The sequence below is a fragment of the Chiroxiphia lanceolata genome, chromosome 7 (genome assembly GCF_009829145.1).
Source record: "Chiroxiphia lanceolata isolate bChiLan1 chromosome 7, bChiLan1.pri, whole genome shotgun sequence".
Lineage (NCBI taxonomy): Eukaryota > Metazoa > Chordata > Aves > Passeriformes > Pipridae > Chiroxiphia > Chiroxiphia lanceolata.
The window spans coordinates 37554779-37573398 of record NC_045643.1 but is presented as its reverse complement, the minus strand read 5'-3'; the positions used below and the strand labels follow the sequence as shown (position 1 = coordinate 37573398).

The window sequence follows — 18620 nt, the reverse complement described above, 5'->3', positions numbered from 1 at the left end:
CAACACAGATGCTCTTTTTCAAATATCTTAGTCAGAAGGGGGAACTGTTTTCACTCCCTTAGCAAAGATGATCAGATCCACTGGAAATTCCTGTCCATTTGCAGGGTTTCATACAGCACTTTGCAGATAGTAAAATAAAATCTCTTTGAACCTGAAGAGGCTTCCACACCCACCAGGGTGGAACCACCTCACAACGTTTTCACCTATTTAAAGAACAGGGGTACTAATTGGCTCTGCAAACATCTGCAGAAAAGAGCTGTATATAAAAATAAAGTAAGAAATAACAGCAAAACCGACACCCAAACAGGCCGTGAGGAGCTGGAGAGGAAACCCAGGTACATCCACACCTGAACTCCAGGATTTCCTCAACCACCGCCAATATTCTAAAACACAGAACCTGGGCAGGCTTATTATCAGCCTAAAGACTGGAAAAGAAACTTCTGGTGATGATGATGATGGGACTTATCTCAGTCTAAAACTCCACCTGACGAATCGGTTCTAACGCTACTCATAAAAATGCCTGTACTTCTTGCTTAAAATCTTAAATAACCTTCTAATTTTGGTCATAAACCCAACAGCTTGCTGTTGAACTCGTTTACTTTCAGACCCGCAGCAGGACTGCAGACATTCTAAAATTTTTAGGCGAGCAGAAAGTAGTTCAGTAATTGTTAAGTACCGGAACACTTAATGTGTAATACTAGAATAACCATCAGAACAGTGTCATTAACACGAGGAGCAGTCCGGAGTGCAGTTTCCTGCTCATTTAGCCAAGATTAATTCTTCACAAGCAAGAGAAGCATCCTTTCTACCTCACCAACCCGAGCAAGAAACGCTACAAAAAAGTCGGGGTTTTTTTTGTTGCTCAACCTTTCTTTTTAATATGCGCGATGGGTAACGTCAACAAAAATCACTGTTCTGTGCTCTGGGCAAAAGGATCTTAGAGGGGGAAGAAGGACAGACAGGGAGAGCAGATGGCACCAAGTCTTCGAGAAACGGGGAGGGAAGGGGGGAAAGTTTCCCTACAAAACACATCCCCGAAAGAAGAGGAACGCTGCCTAACTTAATTACATCGGGAAAAGGCGAAAAGACCCGTATTTCACTGCAAGACAAAACGTTTCGCTTCCGAAGGGGAATAAAACCCACGAAACCTTGCGGGTGTCCTTACCCTGCCCTGCTGTTCCTCCGCTTCGAACAGGGAGGGTTGTTTTTTTTTTTGGGGGGGGGGTTTATTCCTGGCGGCGCTGCCCCCTCCTCTCGCAGCGCATCGAGCGCGCACGGAACGGATCGATGGCGCTCCAGACACAAGGCTAGACGATCCATTTACCGACCGCAGCGAAAAAAAAAAACCAAAAACGTCCCGTTCAGCAAAAAATCCTGCGTTTCAGCACCCTGAAATCCTAAAGGGCGGCGTTGCGGGGAGCTGAGCTCGCCTGGTGGCTCTGAGGGTGCGAAACGAGTGGATTTCTGCGCGCCCCGCCGGGCTGAAAACCTCCACAGAGCGCTAAATACACCAAAATAAACTAAATATCCACTCAAAGAGCGAGCGGGGAGTGCTTGTGAAACACTATTAGATCCTTACGCGGCTCCTAATCGTTTTTTTTTTTTTTTTTTTTTTTGTGGGACTGACGGGGCTCCGAGCAAAACAGGACCAACAGTTGCCCGACCACTGGTTGCTGCCATGGTTTTTCCTCCTGGAGCAGCGTGGGGAAGTCCTCGCACCCCGCTCCCTTCCCAGCACTCGGAGCTGGCTCTTGGAACTCCAACTGTGCTGTTTTCAGGAGGGAATTAGTGGTTTTCGCACTGACGTGTTGAACAGCGAAACGCAAAGGGTTACAAGTTACTGTTTAGAAACCGAAAGCCTGGCTTTTCGCCCCAATTCTGTTCGTCCACCTCACCCCTCGCTGTCATTAAAGGACGAGCCCCGGCTTTCGCAGCAGCACCTATTCTAAATTAATGAAGCATTAACGAAGGTCGACGTTCAGCAGTGAATAGTCCCGGAGTAAGAGATCAAACTGAAGCAAAAAGAGCATTTCAGCTGGGTAATTCTTATTTAAAAACACGCCATCCAACACACCAGTGACCGCGCTGCCAGATTACTGATGTGACACTAGGTGGTTATGTCTCCACATTTATTCCACACAATTGATCTGAAACCCAAGCGCTGCGCGTGTTTGAAGTGCTTCACGTTATTATGTTTTTAAGAATAAACACAAAAGCAGCTTCTGCCTTCGCAGCCAAACATTTGTCACCCGAAGAAAACGCATTTCTCCTCAGCCCAAGCTTCCAAGTGCTGACCCCGAAACCCTTCCGTTTAAAGCAACAGATCCAAGAACATTCACTTACCTGATGAACAAGAGATAAGAAAAACAGCGAACGCCAACTTAGTAGCAGCTCCCATTTTCCAACGCTGTTAAAACATTTAAGTGACTTTTAAGTATCCAGTTTCCTGGGTCCTGCAAGCTGGAAAAAAAAAAGAAAATCTCCCTTCTTGCTGAACCGTTATAAAGCAATTTATAGCAACATCTCTGCAGCAGGTAGTGTTCAGAAAACACTAAAATCAGGTTTGTTTAGACACTGACGACCTCCCCGCGGCTCTTTCTAGAGAGAATCCGGGTCGAGGGAGGGATAAATATATTTGGAACCGTGCTTCAAAACACACGTGTCATTTGGCTTCTGTATAAACGGTGGCAAAATTCAATTCACAAAAGTAATGCTACGAATCCACTTAAAAAAAAAAAAAAAAAAAAGAACCAAAACAAGAAGAAAATGAGTCAAGAATTAAGCTGCTGGACACGACGAAGTCTCTCGAGTCTCCAAGTGTTTTCCACATCAAGCGCCGTGCAGGATCATCCCTCGTGGATGTCGGGGGGTCGGGCCGGGATGAGTCCACACGACGTTTTCGTCCTGCCTCCCCCTCCTCACACACCTTGTAGTGTTTGGGAGAAAAGCAGCTCCATTCCAGTTCCAAACCTCGGGGCGAAGGGAGGAAGTTCTGTCAGTTCCTCGACGAGAAAATAAAAAACTACCTTAAAAACCAGCCACACGTGGGTTTTTTTCTTTAGTAATGCTGAGGGATTTCGCGCAGCCCAGCCGAGGAAAAGATGGGAAAAAACCCAACAGTCTGGTACCAAACCAACCTTTGGGAAGGGGCAAAGCTCTAGTCCTTGGCCAGGCGGAGAGAGCAGCGCATCCCCCCGGCTCCGCCGTCCTTCTCCAGCACTCCCGAATCCCGGCAAGATTTCCAATCCTTCTAGGAGATTTCCATCCCCTCCCCCCGCAAAGAGGCTATATTTGGTTTTTAAACACACGGGAGCGACTGGGGGAGAGGGGTAGGAAAAAAAAAAATAAAATAAAAAAAAAATGCAGTGTATCCAGGCGCTGGGGGAGGAGGAGGAGGAGGAGGGTGGTATATTCTTTGTGGCAAATCCTTGCTGGAGCGCCGAGCTTCCTTCCAGGAGAGCCGGGCTTCTTTGGAAGGGAGGAGGCGAGCGGGGCTGTGCCTCACAGGATGGATGGATCCGGGATTCACGGGGCCGGGCTGGATCCACGTTCCTCACGGGTCCGGGCTGGATCCAAGATTCACGAGTCCTGAATGGATCCACGCTCCTCACGGACACATCTCCTTCCTGGCCGCCCCGCCGCTGCTCACACGGACCCTCCACCAAACCCACCCCTCCGAGCTCGATCCGGTTGTCGCCTCGTTTTTTTCCTCCTCTTTTTCCTTTTCCTGCGCGGAGCGAGGAGCAGCAGGACACGGCAGGGGCGGGGAGGCAGCGCCTTCCCCCCGCGCCTCCCACACGGCGGAGCGGGGCGCGCTGCCCTGCTCGCCCTCTCCCCTAACTCTGACCCCGGCTCAGCTCCCCGGTCTCCCGGGCGGCGGAGGCAGCGCGGCTCAGCCCAACTTTGTCCCTCCAGCAGTGCAGCTTAGGGGCGGAAAGGCCGAGCCGGGGGGTTCTCTCCGGGCGGCGCCGGCCGTGCCTAGAGCCCGCCGAGCGTGGCTGGCAGCGCGGAACAGCCGTGGGTGCCCCGCTGCCGCTGCTCCGCCGTGGTAATCTCATATCTACCCATTCACCCGAGTGGCGTTCGGAGAACCGGCCCAAGATGGCGGCGCCCGGGCGATTGTTTTTGTTTCCTCTCCGCCTCCCCCTCCTTCCCCGCGGCCGCGGCGGCCGCCTCCGATTGACAGCGGCCCCTCCCAATCGCAGCGCGGCGCTCCTCGCCTCGCCCCGCCCAGCCCCGCTCGCTCCGCCTATCGGCGGCGGGGCGGGGCCGGCGTGCGGGAGCGCGCCCCGCCCCTCGCGGCCCGCGCGCGCCGCCTCACGGGCGCGCTCCCGGCCCGCCCCGCCCGCCCCTCAGGGCGCGGCCCCTCGGGCACCCTCGCCCCGCTCCGCCCCGACCCCCACCCCGTGTCGGGGGTTCGCCTCCTGCGAGGGGTCGGGGGGCTGCTTGATGCTCCCGTCCGCGGGTGATGGAGGGAAAACGCCAGTGGGGGCTCATGGTGTCCTGGTTCTGCGTCTCACCCACACCCCAGCCTGGAAATGGCCCCGGTCGTGCCCCACAGGTGGCTCTGGTGGGAGCCGCGGCTGTGGGCACGTTCCTCAGGGGCGTTGGTGGTGCCACAGTGTAGAATGAGGCTCACGGAGCGGGTTGGAAGGGACGTGAAAGATCATTTCGTTCCAATCTTTATGCCATGGACAGGGACACCTTCCACTAGCTCAGGTTGCTCCAAGCCCCGTCCAACCTGGCCTTGGACACTTCCACGGATCCAGGGGCAGCCACAGCTTCTCTGGGCAACCTGTGCCAGGGCCTCCCCACCCTCCCAGCCAGGAATTCCTTCCCAATATCCCATCTATCCCTACCCTCTGGCACTGGGAAGCCATTCTCTGTGTCCTGTCCCTCCATCACTTATCCAAAGCCCTTCTCCATGTCTCTGGCAATCTCCCCCCTCAGATACTGGAGAGCACCTGGAGCGTGTGTTATGACACTGTCACTCCACGATCCCACATTAAAAGGTGATTGTTCATCCCTGCCGTGTCACATGCAGGTCATTAATTAATTAACTGCTCTGCGCTGGCCCCCTGAAGGACAGGGTGCTCCCCGGCGTGGTGGCCGAGCTCCCTGGCACTGGCACCTTACTCAGCCAGATCACAACAAACTCCTGTTTCCTATCATTGTTTGTCCTTTGGCCGCCGCGGGCCGGCAATTCCCAGGATTTATTTGGGATGAGAGAACCTTCGGATGTTCCCAAGACAAACACAGCACTGCACTGTGTGACAGAGGAGGGCAGAACAAACGGGTTTGTTCTCCAGTGGGCATCAAGCAGCTGGATTTGGGATAGAGGAGGGACAGAGCAGGATGGATGGATGATTCCTTCTGTAAATCATTTGTAAACACTTTGTATCCCTCTACACAGAATACTTTGCACTAAATCATCCCCCTTGAGGACGGTGGCTCTGCACCTTCATGAGCTTCGTGTCAATCCCTATGCTTTTTTAAAATGGATGTCATAAAAATGACTTGCCTCTGGACAAAAGGGAAGACATGGCCTTTAGAGCCGGAGATCCAGGTGGGAAAGCACAAGGGCCTTGGCGCTGGCCTTTAATTTCTGTATCCTATAAAGGCCTGTAATTGCATAAGCAACAAGCACCAAGTTCTCTGAGAACTGGGTGTGCTGTTCACTAACCCCAGATAGGTATTGAGTGATTCCAGATTCCTTTTCAAACTGCCTCATGGCATACCCTAAGGTTTTTTTTTTAGGGATATGAATACTAGGTGGTACTAGACTGGAAGGAATATTACATATCTTTCCCACATGTGAATATACAGCTGAGTCAAGGCCGAGTAACATTGCCAGGCTGTGCTAATTCTCAGATCGGAGTTCAGGAACCAGACCTGGTGATCCACCAGGATTCAGACACCAAGAAAGGCACCTACTTCAGTCTATTCACATCGAGGTGTCTGCTTGAGGTCTTAATCAGGGCATCCTTGGCGTGTCCCAACACTTCCCAACTGCTGAATTCATCCAGCGACCGTATTTTTTTTTTTATGATTTGAAACATCCCCAGCGCAAAACAAGATGTCAGGGCTTGTGCACATCTCGAAGCATCAAGACATGTGGCAACACCTTTTATGCCACCCTTTATCCAAGTATTTCAGCGTGATTTACAAGCGTTAATTAACGTTAAGCGTTACAACACTCCTACTTAATCGGGAGTTTTTTAATATTCTTCAATAGCAGAATATTTAAACGTGACCTGTTCTGCAGGTTGGGTTTTCACATGGCTCAGCTGCTTCAGAAAGCCGGTCATGTTGCCACATGAGCAGGAAATTATAGCTAAAAATATTGCTATTGTGTGTGTGTGTGTGAATACATATATATATATATATATATATTTATATATGTATGTACTTCCCACTGCAGGTATTTGGCTTAGGGTTTGTTTTTTTTTTTACCCACAGAATGTAAATTATGGTCCATACTTGTATTTTACCGATTATTTCTGATAAAAATAGAACAAATATGTCACCTGTATAACACCACTTGCATGGATGTCACGGTAAGGAGGTGTCTCTTACTCAAGTAGCTTCTTATCCTTGGGCAGGGGTGGTTTTTTTGCTGGCAGGATTCCTTTAGCAGAGCAAATCCTTCTGGCCCCCCAGGAAATATTACAAACCCAATAACAGTGTGGGGTTAATCTTGTCAATCACCTGTTTATCAGGACCACGGGAATCACCAGTGAAACTTAATTCTCCCTTTTCCTTCCGAGTTTTGAGGCTGAATGGGAGCCAGTGCTCCGTGAATCAGGATGATCACCTGCATTAGGGATTTGCTCCCATTTAATTGCATTTTTTTTAAAAAAAGGGCGGTTTGGTGCAAATATTGTAGGGAAACTGCCAACCATTTTTATGAGATACTTGGAGCAAAATGCTCCAAGGGCTTTGGGCAAGGCTGTTGTTTTATTGCTCGTAAAAGGATGAGTTTTATCCCAAGTAGACAAATTAAATGTCAGCACAGTTGCTGTCTGCTCTTTATTTTTAAATGTCTTTCTCATGTGAATTTTTGGGGGTGTTTCCCTTTTTCACCTTTTGGCTCTTCCTTTCTATTTTCCTTTCGCCTTAAAACTCCAGATTTAATTTTTATTTATTTTTTTTTTTTCCCTTTCCCCCTCTTCCAAGATCAATCTGTCTCTGCATTTTTAATGAATCATTTGCTGTGACATATGAGCACTGAAGACACAGTGTCAGGGACTTAAGCATCTGTGGAGAGCAGGAGGAGCAGCAGAGAGATGAAATGAATGTGATCTTAGCTCCAGTCTTTTGCTCATGTGGGATGGTTCTTTGCCTAGAGGCAGCACAAATATAACTTTCCTTTCAGGGAATAATGTGGAGAATTAAAACCCAGCAATGTCTCATTTTTTTTTTCCCCTCGTTGGAGCAGGCCTAGGAATTGAGGATTTGAGGATTTCAGCTGTCCCCACACTGAATCAACACCAAAATCCAGCATGATAGGTAAGAAACTTTTGGTGCAGGACTCATTCACAGCACCTACAAAAGCATTTTTAAGTGGGGGTTGTCATATCAGGAGTAGAACCCTTGGCTTTATCTCATTAATCTTCCCTCATGGTATAGATAATTCTCCTTTTGAAACTCAGAAGGGAGAGAGGAGCAGGTTCAGGCACTGTCCTGACATAACCAAACCAAAAAGGACCAAAATGGCAAGGAATTCATCTCTCTCCTCACCAGCCAGCTTGACTTGCCACTGGGAAGAAGTGCAGATACTGGAGGACAGCCTAAATTAAAAAAAAAAACCCTAATTAAAAACAACTACCTTAAAGTATTTTTAGTTTCATATACATAATTTATGTGGAACTCATAATATTCCAAAAGAGTTTCAATACAAGTTTCCAGTTTTATTGAAGTGGACAGATAATAAAATCACTACAAATTATTCATCATTTTGCACTTTTTTACTCTGTCCCAAAACTCTTGAGGTGCTTTCCAGTTATGTGGATAGCACATAACTTTAAAGCATGAGAGAATGTGGAATTAATTCAACCTTTGGAATGCTGAGGAACTGAAACCCAAAGCTTGCACAGTGAAATACCTGCTGAACTCAGAACCCTGTTTTGAGCAGTACCAAAAATTGAAAATGGACAGGATTTCCCTGTCTCACGTTCTGCAAAGCTGTTCATGGAGTGAGTTTGTGTGTGTGACAAATTCCTTTTCAATGGAAAAAGCTGGAGCTTGTAGACCTTCACTACCACAACTCTTTTCCTGCCTCAAGTTTAAAAGCAAACACAGAAATACAAGATTTGAAATGCAAAATTTGAAATACCAAATTCGAAATGCAAAATTCGAAATGCAAAATTTTAAATGCAAAATTTTAAATGCAAATTTTTAAATGCAAAATTTTAAATGCACAATTTTAAATACAAAATTCTAAATACCAAATTTTAAATAACAAATTTTAAACATCAAATTTTAAATGTAAAATTTTAAATGCAAAATTTTAAATGCAAAGTTTTCAATACAATCTCCGCCAAGAAATTGTCGTTCAAGGCTGCATTCATACCCGTGATTATTTTTCCTTTTTGACCTGCTCTCCAGACTTTTTTTTTTTTTTTTCCATAAAATCCTGGAGCAGGGATTCCAAACTCCCAAGCCTTTCTTCCAGGAGGAGAGAGTGATGTTTCCTTCTAGGATTTGCAGGATCATCCAGCTGGAGCTCCCTGTTGCTTTCAGACCCCACGTTGTCTCTTGGAGGCAAGTTTGTTGTGTCCCAGGTTTTTGCTGCTGTGACATTTATCACGTGTGATTTCATCTGGATTTCCCAGGGAAATCACATTTTCTGGGTATTGTCCCACAGTCCTCATTTATACTGTAAATACCTTTCTTTTTTTGAGGTGCCATGAAGAGTCCAAGGTGAATTTCTAAAAGTCCTGTGTTCTGAAAACAAGGTTCTTCAGGTCTGTGTGGAGATTTCCTTCTCAGAATATATTATAAATTTATTTATGAACTAACACTGTGTTCATCACAGAAGGTGAAAGTGCTGAACATTGTCATGTTTCAACATTATTTTTGATGAATCCTTACAATATGTTACAAATGGGGGCTTTTTTTGCTGCAGTTTCCTGACAATGATCCTAAATTTTAAAGGTTGTATCTCGTGCTCTTACTTTGAAAGGCTTTATACACATACATATATGTTTGTTGATAAAGATTTATATATTTTAGATGATCAATTTGCAATTAAATTGCAAATGTAAAGAAATAGGAGAGCAAAGCAGCCAAAGGGGGGAGATTGGCAGATATTTGGAGTGTTTGACTGTGTGCTCCTCAGAATTATTGTGTCAATGTGACTTTTGGCTCTTTTGAGACCCTTAAAATACTTGAAGAGATGTAACTACTTATGATGCCATCCCAAATATCCTGGAATCTTTCTGTGAGGACTGGGAGAGTGGGATCAGGAAGGCTGGCTGATTTTCCAGGCTGTGATGTGTGTTTTAATTCCAGATTTTAATCCCAAATTGTGTCTCTATATTTATTACTTTATTATTTATATATGTTATTTTCAGCCAGGTTACAAGAGATGGTAACTGGGAGTCAAGGATTGTTTATTATTGCTAATAATTTAATGGTTTCTTGTGACTGGAGAATGTAGCATTAACCCTTACAAGGTTTTATGTGAAAGAAGAAATCCTCCTGCTTCTAGAGGCAGCAGTTTTAGGCTAATAAAACCTTCCTACAAAAGCAAATGGTTGGAATAATTAATTAATAATAATGTATAATAATTACAATTCAGACACTGAACAGATAACATGTTAATATCTGAGATGGCAAAATTCCTTTTACTCCCTACAATGAGAAGTTTTTTTCAGTTCAGGCTGTTTTAAAAAGGATAAAATTTAACCTTTTTTTTTTTTTTCCTCCATTTAACTAGAAAGTTTTCTGCATAGCATCAACCTTCCTAAATTTTTTTTTTTGGCCTTGAAATTTTTAGGCAAGGAGAACAAAGGTTGTTTTTAGGGATCCACAGTGCACACATCTGGTTTTAGGAACATCAAGTAATCAACTTTTGTGGAACTGCAGAGGGAAAAGTGGTTTTGTTTCACACAGAGCATCAGGGAAGGTGAAACACACACACGTGGATGGTGGATTTTCCCCCATATTTGCCCCAAAACGTTGGGATTATTCCATTGGAGCACCACCACCTTGAAGCCATTCCTCTTTTCCCCATGAATATTTGATGAACTAATTAATGGCACAGCCAGGAGAGCTGCTTTAGAGGTCCCTCCTTCTATGCCATTCCCTAAATAAGATCTTTCTTTGCCAGAGAAACAGAATTTATTTCACTGTTATCACCTTGTTTTTCCTCAAAGTTCCTGAGAGGTTTTCACTTCCATTAAAGTACTTCTTGAAGGACACAGGAAAAATTATGGAAAACTGAATTATTTTGTGTCCCAGAGCCTGTGAGGATCCAGAGGGAGGGAAAAGAAACCCTCAGCCCCCTGGGCAGCCCTGTGGGATTGGGAAGGTGGGTGCCAGCGTGTCTGGCAGCTCCATATCCAGGTGGATTAAGAGTGTTAAGGAAGCTTAACCAGCTCCCAGGAGAGACATTCCCATGGCTTGGAAGGCTCATTCCACTGCAGCAGTTGCTTGGCTGCCATTTGGGTGGAAAGAGCAGGTTCTTTTCTCCTGGAATTGTGCACAGCAGTGCCTAGTTTTGCCTTTTTTTGTTAAAAACTCAGAGTTTGGATGCTCAGAAACCACCCCCCTTGCCAGGTTTAATGGGCATTGCCATGGAAGTTCTCAGGCTCAGGCCAGGGAAGAGGGGAAAAGGGCAGGTTTTTTCTTGTTCCATTCAACTCATAGTCCCAATCTAGATTGGTTTCCAAGTTTTATTGTCATTAAAATATCAGGAATTCACTGAGTCATGTGTGTTTTGTGTTACAGGAGGGCTGGATGTTTCATCCATATTAATTAGCACGGAAGAATCCTGAAGGTTTATTGTCAAATATTGAATCCCGAAGGTTTATTGTCAAATATTGAATCCCGAAGGTTTACTGTCAAATATTGAATCCCAAAGGTTTATTGTCAAATATTTAGCAAACAAGCTTCAAAATATCGAAAGAAACATTTTTAAAAATTAGTTTTTTAGAACTATTTAACTGTTATTTTAAAATCATAGCATCCTCTTATCTTTAAAACCTCTCAGCTGGTTCCCACCTGAGAAAAACTTAGTGGGCTGAGCACAATATATAACATATGTCTGCCATATGTTAACATGACATATATTAACATGTCCCATAATTGCTTTGTTTAAATTCTACTTGAGATTTGTACCAGGTAAAAACGTGCCTTTTTTTTTTTTTTTGGTGGAGTTATATTTTTTATTCAGCTAGAATTTAATTATAACATTTTCCCTTCAAATAACTCGGAATAATCCTTGTGATAGAGTCACTCTGTCAACACAGAAATGAAGATAAAGTGTTCAGGCAGACTGGACACTGCAGGATATACTGAGGCACAAAGCTTGTGGTCTCAGGTAAAGACAACACTTATGGATGTGCACATATCCAGCTTTTTGTGGAATTCCCAAGTGGCTTGGGAATCCCATTTTTGTCCTCGCTGTTGGGACACACAATTACCTCAAAACTCACATATTTTTCAAGCTGTTGCTGCAATTCCTCAGCTCTCCTCTGTCAGGCCCCTCTGCAGAGCACATGGCCAGGCCATTTATATGCTTTAAATATTCCTGTGTTCTGGAATGGCATCTGTGGATTATTGGCAGTGTTAGGCTACAGCAGATCTTCAGTTACACTCCTGCTGCACTTCCACAAACACTTTAAGCCACCATAAGCCAGGGATGCTGCCCTGCCCTGCACAAATGTTCCTGCAGCTGCACATTGGACTGATTGGGGAACTGATTGGGGTTCAAACCAGCCCAGAGAACAACCCAAACCAAAGCAGGAGCTTTAAATCCCTTTCTGAACTCTCCTCCTTCCCAGCCTCACCAATATTTATGCTGGCTTAAAGCTCAGCACCTTCCTGGGGTTAAGACCACAACAAGTGTGTGAAGGAAACCAGGAGCTGCTTTTTTTTGGTGTTCAAGGGCTGGTTTAAAGGGCTTGTGGAACTGTAGTTTAAACTGTGGCTCCTTGCTAAACAGCCAGACATTCTAAAAGAGGATTAATGGTCATAATTTTAAGCCCTGACTCCCAAGGCACACCTTGGATAGGGCCCAGGGTGTGGGCTTGGACTCATTTTGTCTCTCACACCTGCCTGCCTTTAACCAGTTTGCTCTGAATAAACCTCAAGTTGTATCTTCTGTGACCAAAACTAAGCAAAACACGTTTCCACACCCACTGAAATAGTTCTCTCTCCTCTCACAGCAGATATTTGCTGTATTAGGCAGTTCCACTCAGTATTTGTGCAACAAAACAATTGGAGGAAAATACAGGACCTGGGTGAAATTGTGCTTGTCACTGTTACAACCTGACACTCTGAGTCCCTCATTCCTTCCCTCCAAAACGTTGCTAAAATAATCCATGAGTTTCACAAGTGGTTTTTCTTTGGATTACAAAGAATTGCAGAGTTTCACTCATCCCAAATTACATTTATTGTGTTGTTGGACATCAGGATAAAGTTACAGATCGTGGTTGGTTGCATCAACTCCTTTTGTTATTCCCAGGCCTTATGTAGCACTGTGCTGCTTGGAATTTTTGAGACAATTAAATGCCTTTTTTGAGACAAATTCCCCTTAATTTAAGTAATCTCGTAGTACAATGCAAACAGTAGTTATGGTGGTTTTTTTTTTCCCCCCTGTCTTTCCTGCCAAATTTAATGCATTATGTACAGGAGTTCTTAATTTGAGTCTCAATCTCTTCCAGGTGTGCCCTCTCTTCGGAGTTGCTGCCAGGTGAGCAGAATGAACCCCTTTTTACAGGGAACAGGCAGTTTGTGGGTGTGGGCAGGAAAAGGTGCATCACCCCCTGATTGGGGGCTTTGTGTGATTTTTTAACAGCTCACACCTGCTCAAAGCTGAGGAGAGGACGTTATTTTGAGTTGCTTCGAGTGCCTGAGAAGCCTCCACCAAACCACCAATTCCTTCAGCTGATATTAAAGAATTAATTGAAGAATTAATTGAGGAATTAATTGAAGAATTAACTCCTGCACCCTGCAAAGCAAGATTCAGGTATGTGGTTTGCTTTGTGTCATTTAGGAGACACGGGAAAGATCAAGGACTAATTAAAGAGGTTGGCTGCCAGTTCTGTTTCAACTGTGAGTTTTCTCCTCAACAGTAACTAGGACACTGTGTTATAAAAATAATCTTACAAAATTCCACGGTGGAATGTTAGTAAGCTCTTAAGGTGTGCCCCAGGTTATTGCTGTTTGTGTCAGTCACTGGTTTATTTCTGATTTCACTTCAGCTTTGAGAAGCCAAACTAATTCTGATGTTTTCTTAAATATTCTGTGTGGAAGATCAACAGCAGTGGAGATATTTTTTTTAGTCTTAAAGAACCACAGGATCCTTTAGGTTGGAAAAGTTCCTCTGAAATCATCAAGTCCAACCATCCCCAAGCACTGCCCAGGTCCCCACTGACCCCTGTCCCCAAATGCCACCTCCACAGGGCTTTGAAATCCCTCCAGGGAGGGGAATCCAGCCCTGTCCTGAAAATGTTGGAAAGAAAGTTTTCTTGGACTGTGTGGATTTCCAACCCATTCTGACTGCTCAAGAGTTCTGGCTTTGCTTCACTAAGAGTTTGCAACCCAATAGTTGCTTTTTGGTTATAAAAGTCAAAAAAATCATGGATGAATTTACAGGTGCAAGTTTTTAAAATTAAAAAAAAAAAAAAAACAACCCCAAACCCAAAATACAACTAACCTACCAACCAAAGAAAAAAAAAATGAAAAAATAGGAAAAGAATAATTAAGGGTTTATGTAAAATTATCTGGAAGGCTGCTGCTGAAAAAGCAGTTCAGCAGACTTTGAGATAATACAGATTATTACTCCAACTTTTTATTTCTTAGCCCTTTGTATCTTTGTCTAGACTCTCCTCCACCTTTATAGCATTTATTGTTGTCCTTAAAAGTGAGATCTTTAAATAAGAGTAGAGTAAAACCACTGACTGTCCCAGCTAAATACTTAAACCACAACTTAAAACTGAAGCTCCCTAATCTGAATCCATTCAAAAAATCCACTTAAATTCCAGAATAGAGTATTTCCCACTGAATGAGTTGAGTGAACAGAGCTGAAAGGTCTCTGATTCTCTGAAGGGAGGAGTGAGATGGGACAGAACCTGTTAGTCTGGACCTGCCAACCCAGATCCTGAGTGTGGAAGCACAACCTCCTCCAGAATGGTGCTCCTTAGACCAGGGGTAAAAGTGAAGTGAAAATTTAAAATCTGATCCATTGAAATTCAGATTTTATTTTTTTTCCTGGTATTTCCATTTAAAGGAAATTTCTCAAAAACCCAACATTTAAATCCAGTTTAATTTCAGTTCTTTTCCAGTGTAGAAATGTTCAGGAGGATGGCAATGCAAAGAGCTGCAGTTTAGAATCCCTTTAAAGCACCAGGAATGATTATTATCTTTAAAGCAAAGGCAGAGAGTTTTTATTTTAATTCGCGAAGTTGTGTGAGACAAACCCTGGCTGCTTAAATTATTTTGTGCTGTAGCTCTTAATTATCAGAAGCTACACTTTAATGAGAAGTTCCTACAACCTGAGAGGCACTGAATGCTCATAAAATAGGGTGTTCAAAATGGTGCACCTCTTTCACAGTGCAGGGGTCAGGCTGGGATTCAAGTGCTGCTTGGAAGCCATACATGAAATTAAATGCTAATATTGGAGTTTTTTTAAGAACATTCTGGATGTCCCAGTGATGTAACAGGTGGTCTGTCGCAGGGATTGCTCTCTGATATGTTGTGATCTGGAGCTCCAGAGTTCTGCACCCTTTTTTTGCACCCTGAGCTTTCCTGTGTCTGTCATTCACCACCCACCTCTCTGGCTGGTGCGTCGTGAGTCGCTGTTGATCTGCTTTGCTTTCCCCAAAAGGATCCTTTATTCTGCTGTTCCCAGAGCTGGCATTTTAGCCCTGGAATTAATATCTCCCAATGACACAAACTTTGCTACTTGGAAAGGCAGAATTTTTCAACAGGAGACTTGGCAGGGGACGTGTTAGAGCTGCTCTTAACAGTTTAATTAATGCTGTGTTATGTATGCACAGTTTTTTGGTTTTTTGTGGTTTTTTTTGGTTTTTTTTTTCTCTTTTAGCAGATACTATTTGGAAACACTGCTTGATATATAGAATGAAAAAAGTGTGCACACTCCCTGAGTGGTGCACGTTGTTGTGGCTGTGAACTCTGTACGTTTGTAATGTGAAATTTGCCAAAGTTAATGTGTTGAAAAGTAACAAGTTACTTAAGTTAGTTAAATGTCTCTTCCTGGAGGAAAAATTACCATAATGGTTACTTTTACTAAAATGCAATTACTGTCATTGGAACAATCAATCATATTTTTCTGGTGGAAGGAACTTTGCCTGGTTTTGAGTGCATTAAAATGTAGGATTTCTCTGCTCTGTGTTCAGAGGAGCTGCACAGGCAACAAACTTCTGGGGAGAATCACTGGAAGTTCTGCTCATATGGTTGTCCCTCATGATAGTCCAAAACAAACTTCTTCAATGAAATGGAGCCCAGTGGCTTGTAAAACACCAACCAGAGCATCATAAACTCTGAAAGGCTTTCAAAATATTTGAGAGAGGTTTTGTGGCAGCTGAGCTTGATTAAAGCCCCAAGCAACAAGTTCCCATGTGCATTTCCCACTTGGCTGCCAGAACCTGGGAGGTTCTGCATGGAAATCTGTGGGACAGACCTTAAAGATCATCCTGTTCCAGGGACACTTTCCCCTAGTCCAGGATAACACTCAAACATATCTTCATGGCTGTTTTTATAGGAGTTTTCTTCCATGCACAAAATAATTTTGTCCACAAAGAAGACTTGTACTTAAATCCTCAGAGATGAGAAATAATTTTGGTGCTCAGCTTAAGATGTCCTGTGAATATCTGAATTATTTTTTCAAACAGTATTGATCATTATCATGTGGAAATACAATCTGAATCCATCACTTAAGGCACAATTAATAATCTCCTGAAGGTTCTGAAGTTTAGCTGACTTGTTCTGAGGCAGTGAACCCCAAAAGGACATTTACGGTTTCATTTTTTACGTCTGTCTTTCTATGGAAACAAAAATAGCATCTTCATGGCAAAACAAGAGCTCAAACATGCACCAGAAGTGCTCTCACACTTTGAGATTCACGTTCATATGTGATCCTGCTGTGCTAAACACATCATCACAAACACAAGCATTCCATAGATCCCCAGTTTTTGTTGGGATTGTGCTAGATTTAACTTGCACACACCACTGACAATACTCATCTTTAGGCAGTTTTCTGTTGAAAATATTACTGTTATTTTAATTTCAGTGGTAGTTGCTCAGTGAATTAGTGCTACAAGTGTATTTTCAATATTTATTTCTGTGTGTGCTTTCCAAGCTCTCTTCAGCACAAGAGAGAAATAATATGTGATTTAAGGCACAGGATTTGCTCATAAATTCATTAAGGTGGTGCATTAAAATATATGTTTTGGTTTTAAAATTTACTCCTTTATATGAAATATGTTCTGTCTGGTGTTCTGTTGGACTTTGGAGAGATTCCTTCTACAAAAATGACCTTTTCCTGAGAATGCTTTACATCCCACTATCCTGGGTCACCTGATAATATGAAAAACCCTAAAATTTGACCAAAGGCCAAATTATTCTGTTCCAAGCCCACTGAGAGACTTTTCACTAGATTAGGACATATTGTACATCCTCTTGTTTATCAGATTCTTCTTGCTAATGAATGAGTATCTCCTTATCACATTTTCTATTAAACATCTTTAGGTTAATATATATTTTTCTGGAATGATCACCTATTAATAACCTCACACGAGTCGTCCTGTTAGGATTACCCTGCACTGTTCCCATCTTGCAATACATTCCTGGAAAGGATAATTGCTGCAGTGACATAATCACAGGAGTGATGATATTGTCCTGATGTTAGAAATGGAGGTTAATACAAATGAGGTTCTAATTAGAATTCCAAGGCCTGGAATTGGCACGGGGTTGATTTCCTTGGCTCGGGGCCTAATCTTGTTATGTTGTTTTGAACTATGAAGAGAGTGGGTTTAAAGATCTCCAGCAGAGCAAATGGGATGAGGGAGTTCTAAAGAGCTTAAAGAATCACAAAAGTGTAACTCCTCCAGAGCAAACCAGGTGATAAACCTCATTTTAATTGTTTTTAATGCTTAAAAAGCTGGGCCTGGGAAACAATTGCAGTTTTTGGGGGTGTCAAACAGAGAGAGCCCGAGCCTTGTAGGGTTTGTGTTACTACCTGTGCTGCTACTCTCTAATTGTACAGCAATATGTAGGTGTAAACCATTAATGACATGTGACATTTTTATTTTTTAAAGTGCTTTTAGGCTTGAAATACTAAAAAGTCACTTTACTTTGGCAAATGCATATAATATAATATTATGTAGCCTCTATAGCTCTTCTAGTAAGACTGGTCAGAGCATTAACTTCCATGAGTTCTGAGAGATTTGTATCAAACTTTGATTTTGGTTGACTGATGGCACAGGGAATTCAGACATTTTAGTCCTTTATTTGTCTTGTTTCTTTGATAAAATTCTGCTGCCCCTGATATACAATAAAATAGTATCTATAAAATAAAGCAGAGGGAAAGAACTGTTATCAAAGGCTTTTATGAAATCAAGTTCAGGTCTTTGAACACCAGAAATTTTGGACTTGTGAGTTACCCAATTTCTGCATAACGTGTAAACCATTAATAACATGTTACATTTTTATTTTTTAAAGTACTTTTAGACTTGAAAGACTAAAAAATCACTTCATTCTGGCAAATATATGTGACATAATATTATGCAGCTTCTATAGCTCTTCTAGTAAGACTGGTCAGAAAATTAACTTCCGTGAGTTCTAAGGGATTTGTATCAAACTTTGATTTTGGTTGACTGATGGCACAGGGAATTCAGACATTTGATTCCTTTGTTTGTCTTGTTTCTTTGATAAAATTCTGCTGCCCCTGATATACAATAAAATAATATCTACAAAATAAAACAGAGGGAAAGAAAGCTTAGCAAAGGCTTTTATGAAATCTAGTCCAGGACTTCTTTGAACACCAGAAATTTTGGTCTTGTGAGTTACCCAATTTCTGCATAACGTGTAAACCATTAATAACATGTGACATTTTTATTTTTTAAAGTGCTTTTAGGCTTGAAATACTAAAAAGTCACTTTACTTTGGCAAATATATATAATATAATATTATGCAGCCTCTATAGCTCCTCTAGTAAGACTGGTCAGAGCATTAATTTCCATGAGTTCAAACTTTGATTTTGGTTGACTGATGGCACAGGGAATTCAGACATTTTAGTCCTTTGTTTGTCTTGTTTCTTTGATAAAATTCTGCTGCCTCTGATATACAATAAAATAGTATCTATAAAATAAAGCAGAGGGAAAGAACTGTTATCAAAGGCTTTTATGAAATCAAGTTCAGGTCTTTGAACA

The 18620-nt window shown here is 42.9% G+C and overlaps 1 protein-coding gene and 1 long non-coding RNA gene across 5 annotated transcripts in view; one reads left to right on the top strand and one right to left on the bottom strand.

Moving 5' to 3' along the window:
- ACVR2A (activin A receptor type 2A) overlaps positions 1–4163 on the bottom strand; it is a 50422-nt gene extending 46259 nt beyond the window's left edge. For both annotated transcript variants that reach the window (XM_032693050.1, XM_032693051.1), the window contains exon 1: positions 2344–4163. In XM_032693050.1, the coding sequence (XP_032548941.1) occupies positions 2344–2398 (55 nt within the window). In that variant the 5' untranslated portion in view covers positions 2399–4163. The remainder of the gene's footprint in view (positions 1–2343) is intronic.
- Positions 4164–4346: 183 nt separating this feature from the next.
- LOC116789339 overlaps positions 4347–18620 on the top strand; it is a 155749-nt gene continuing 141475 nt past the window's right edge. For 2 of the 3 annotated variants that reach the window (XR_004357987.1, XR_004357989.1), the window contains exons 1-3: positions 4347–4465; positions 7445–7509; positions 13025–13195. This is a non-coding gene — a long non-coding RNA (uncharacterized LOC116789339). Of the gene's footprint in view, positions 4466–7444; positions 7510–12890; positions 12920–13024; positions 13196–18620 lie in introns of all 3 variants that reach the window. The other variant, XR_004357988.1, reaches the window with a different exon arrangement.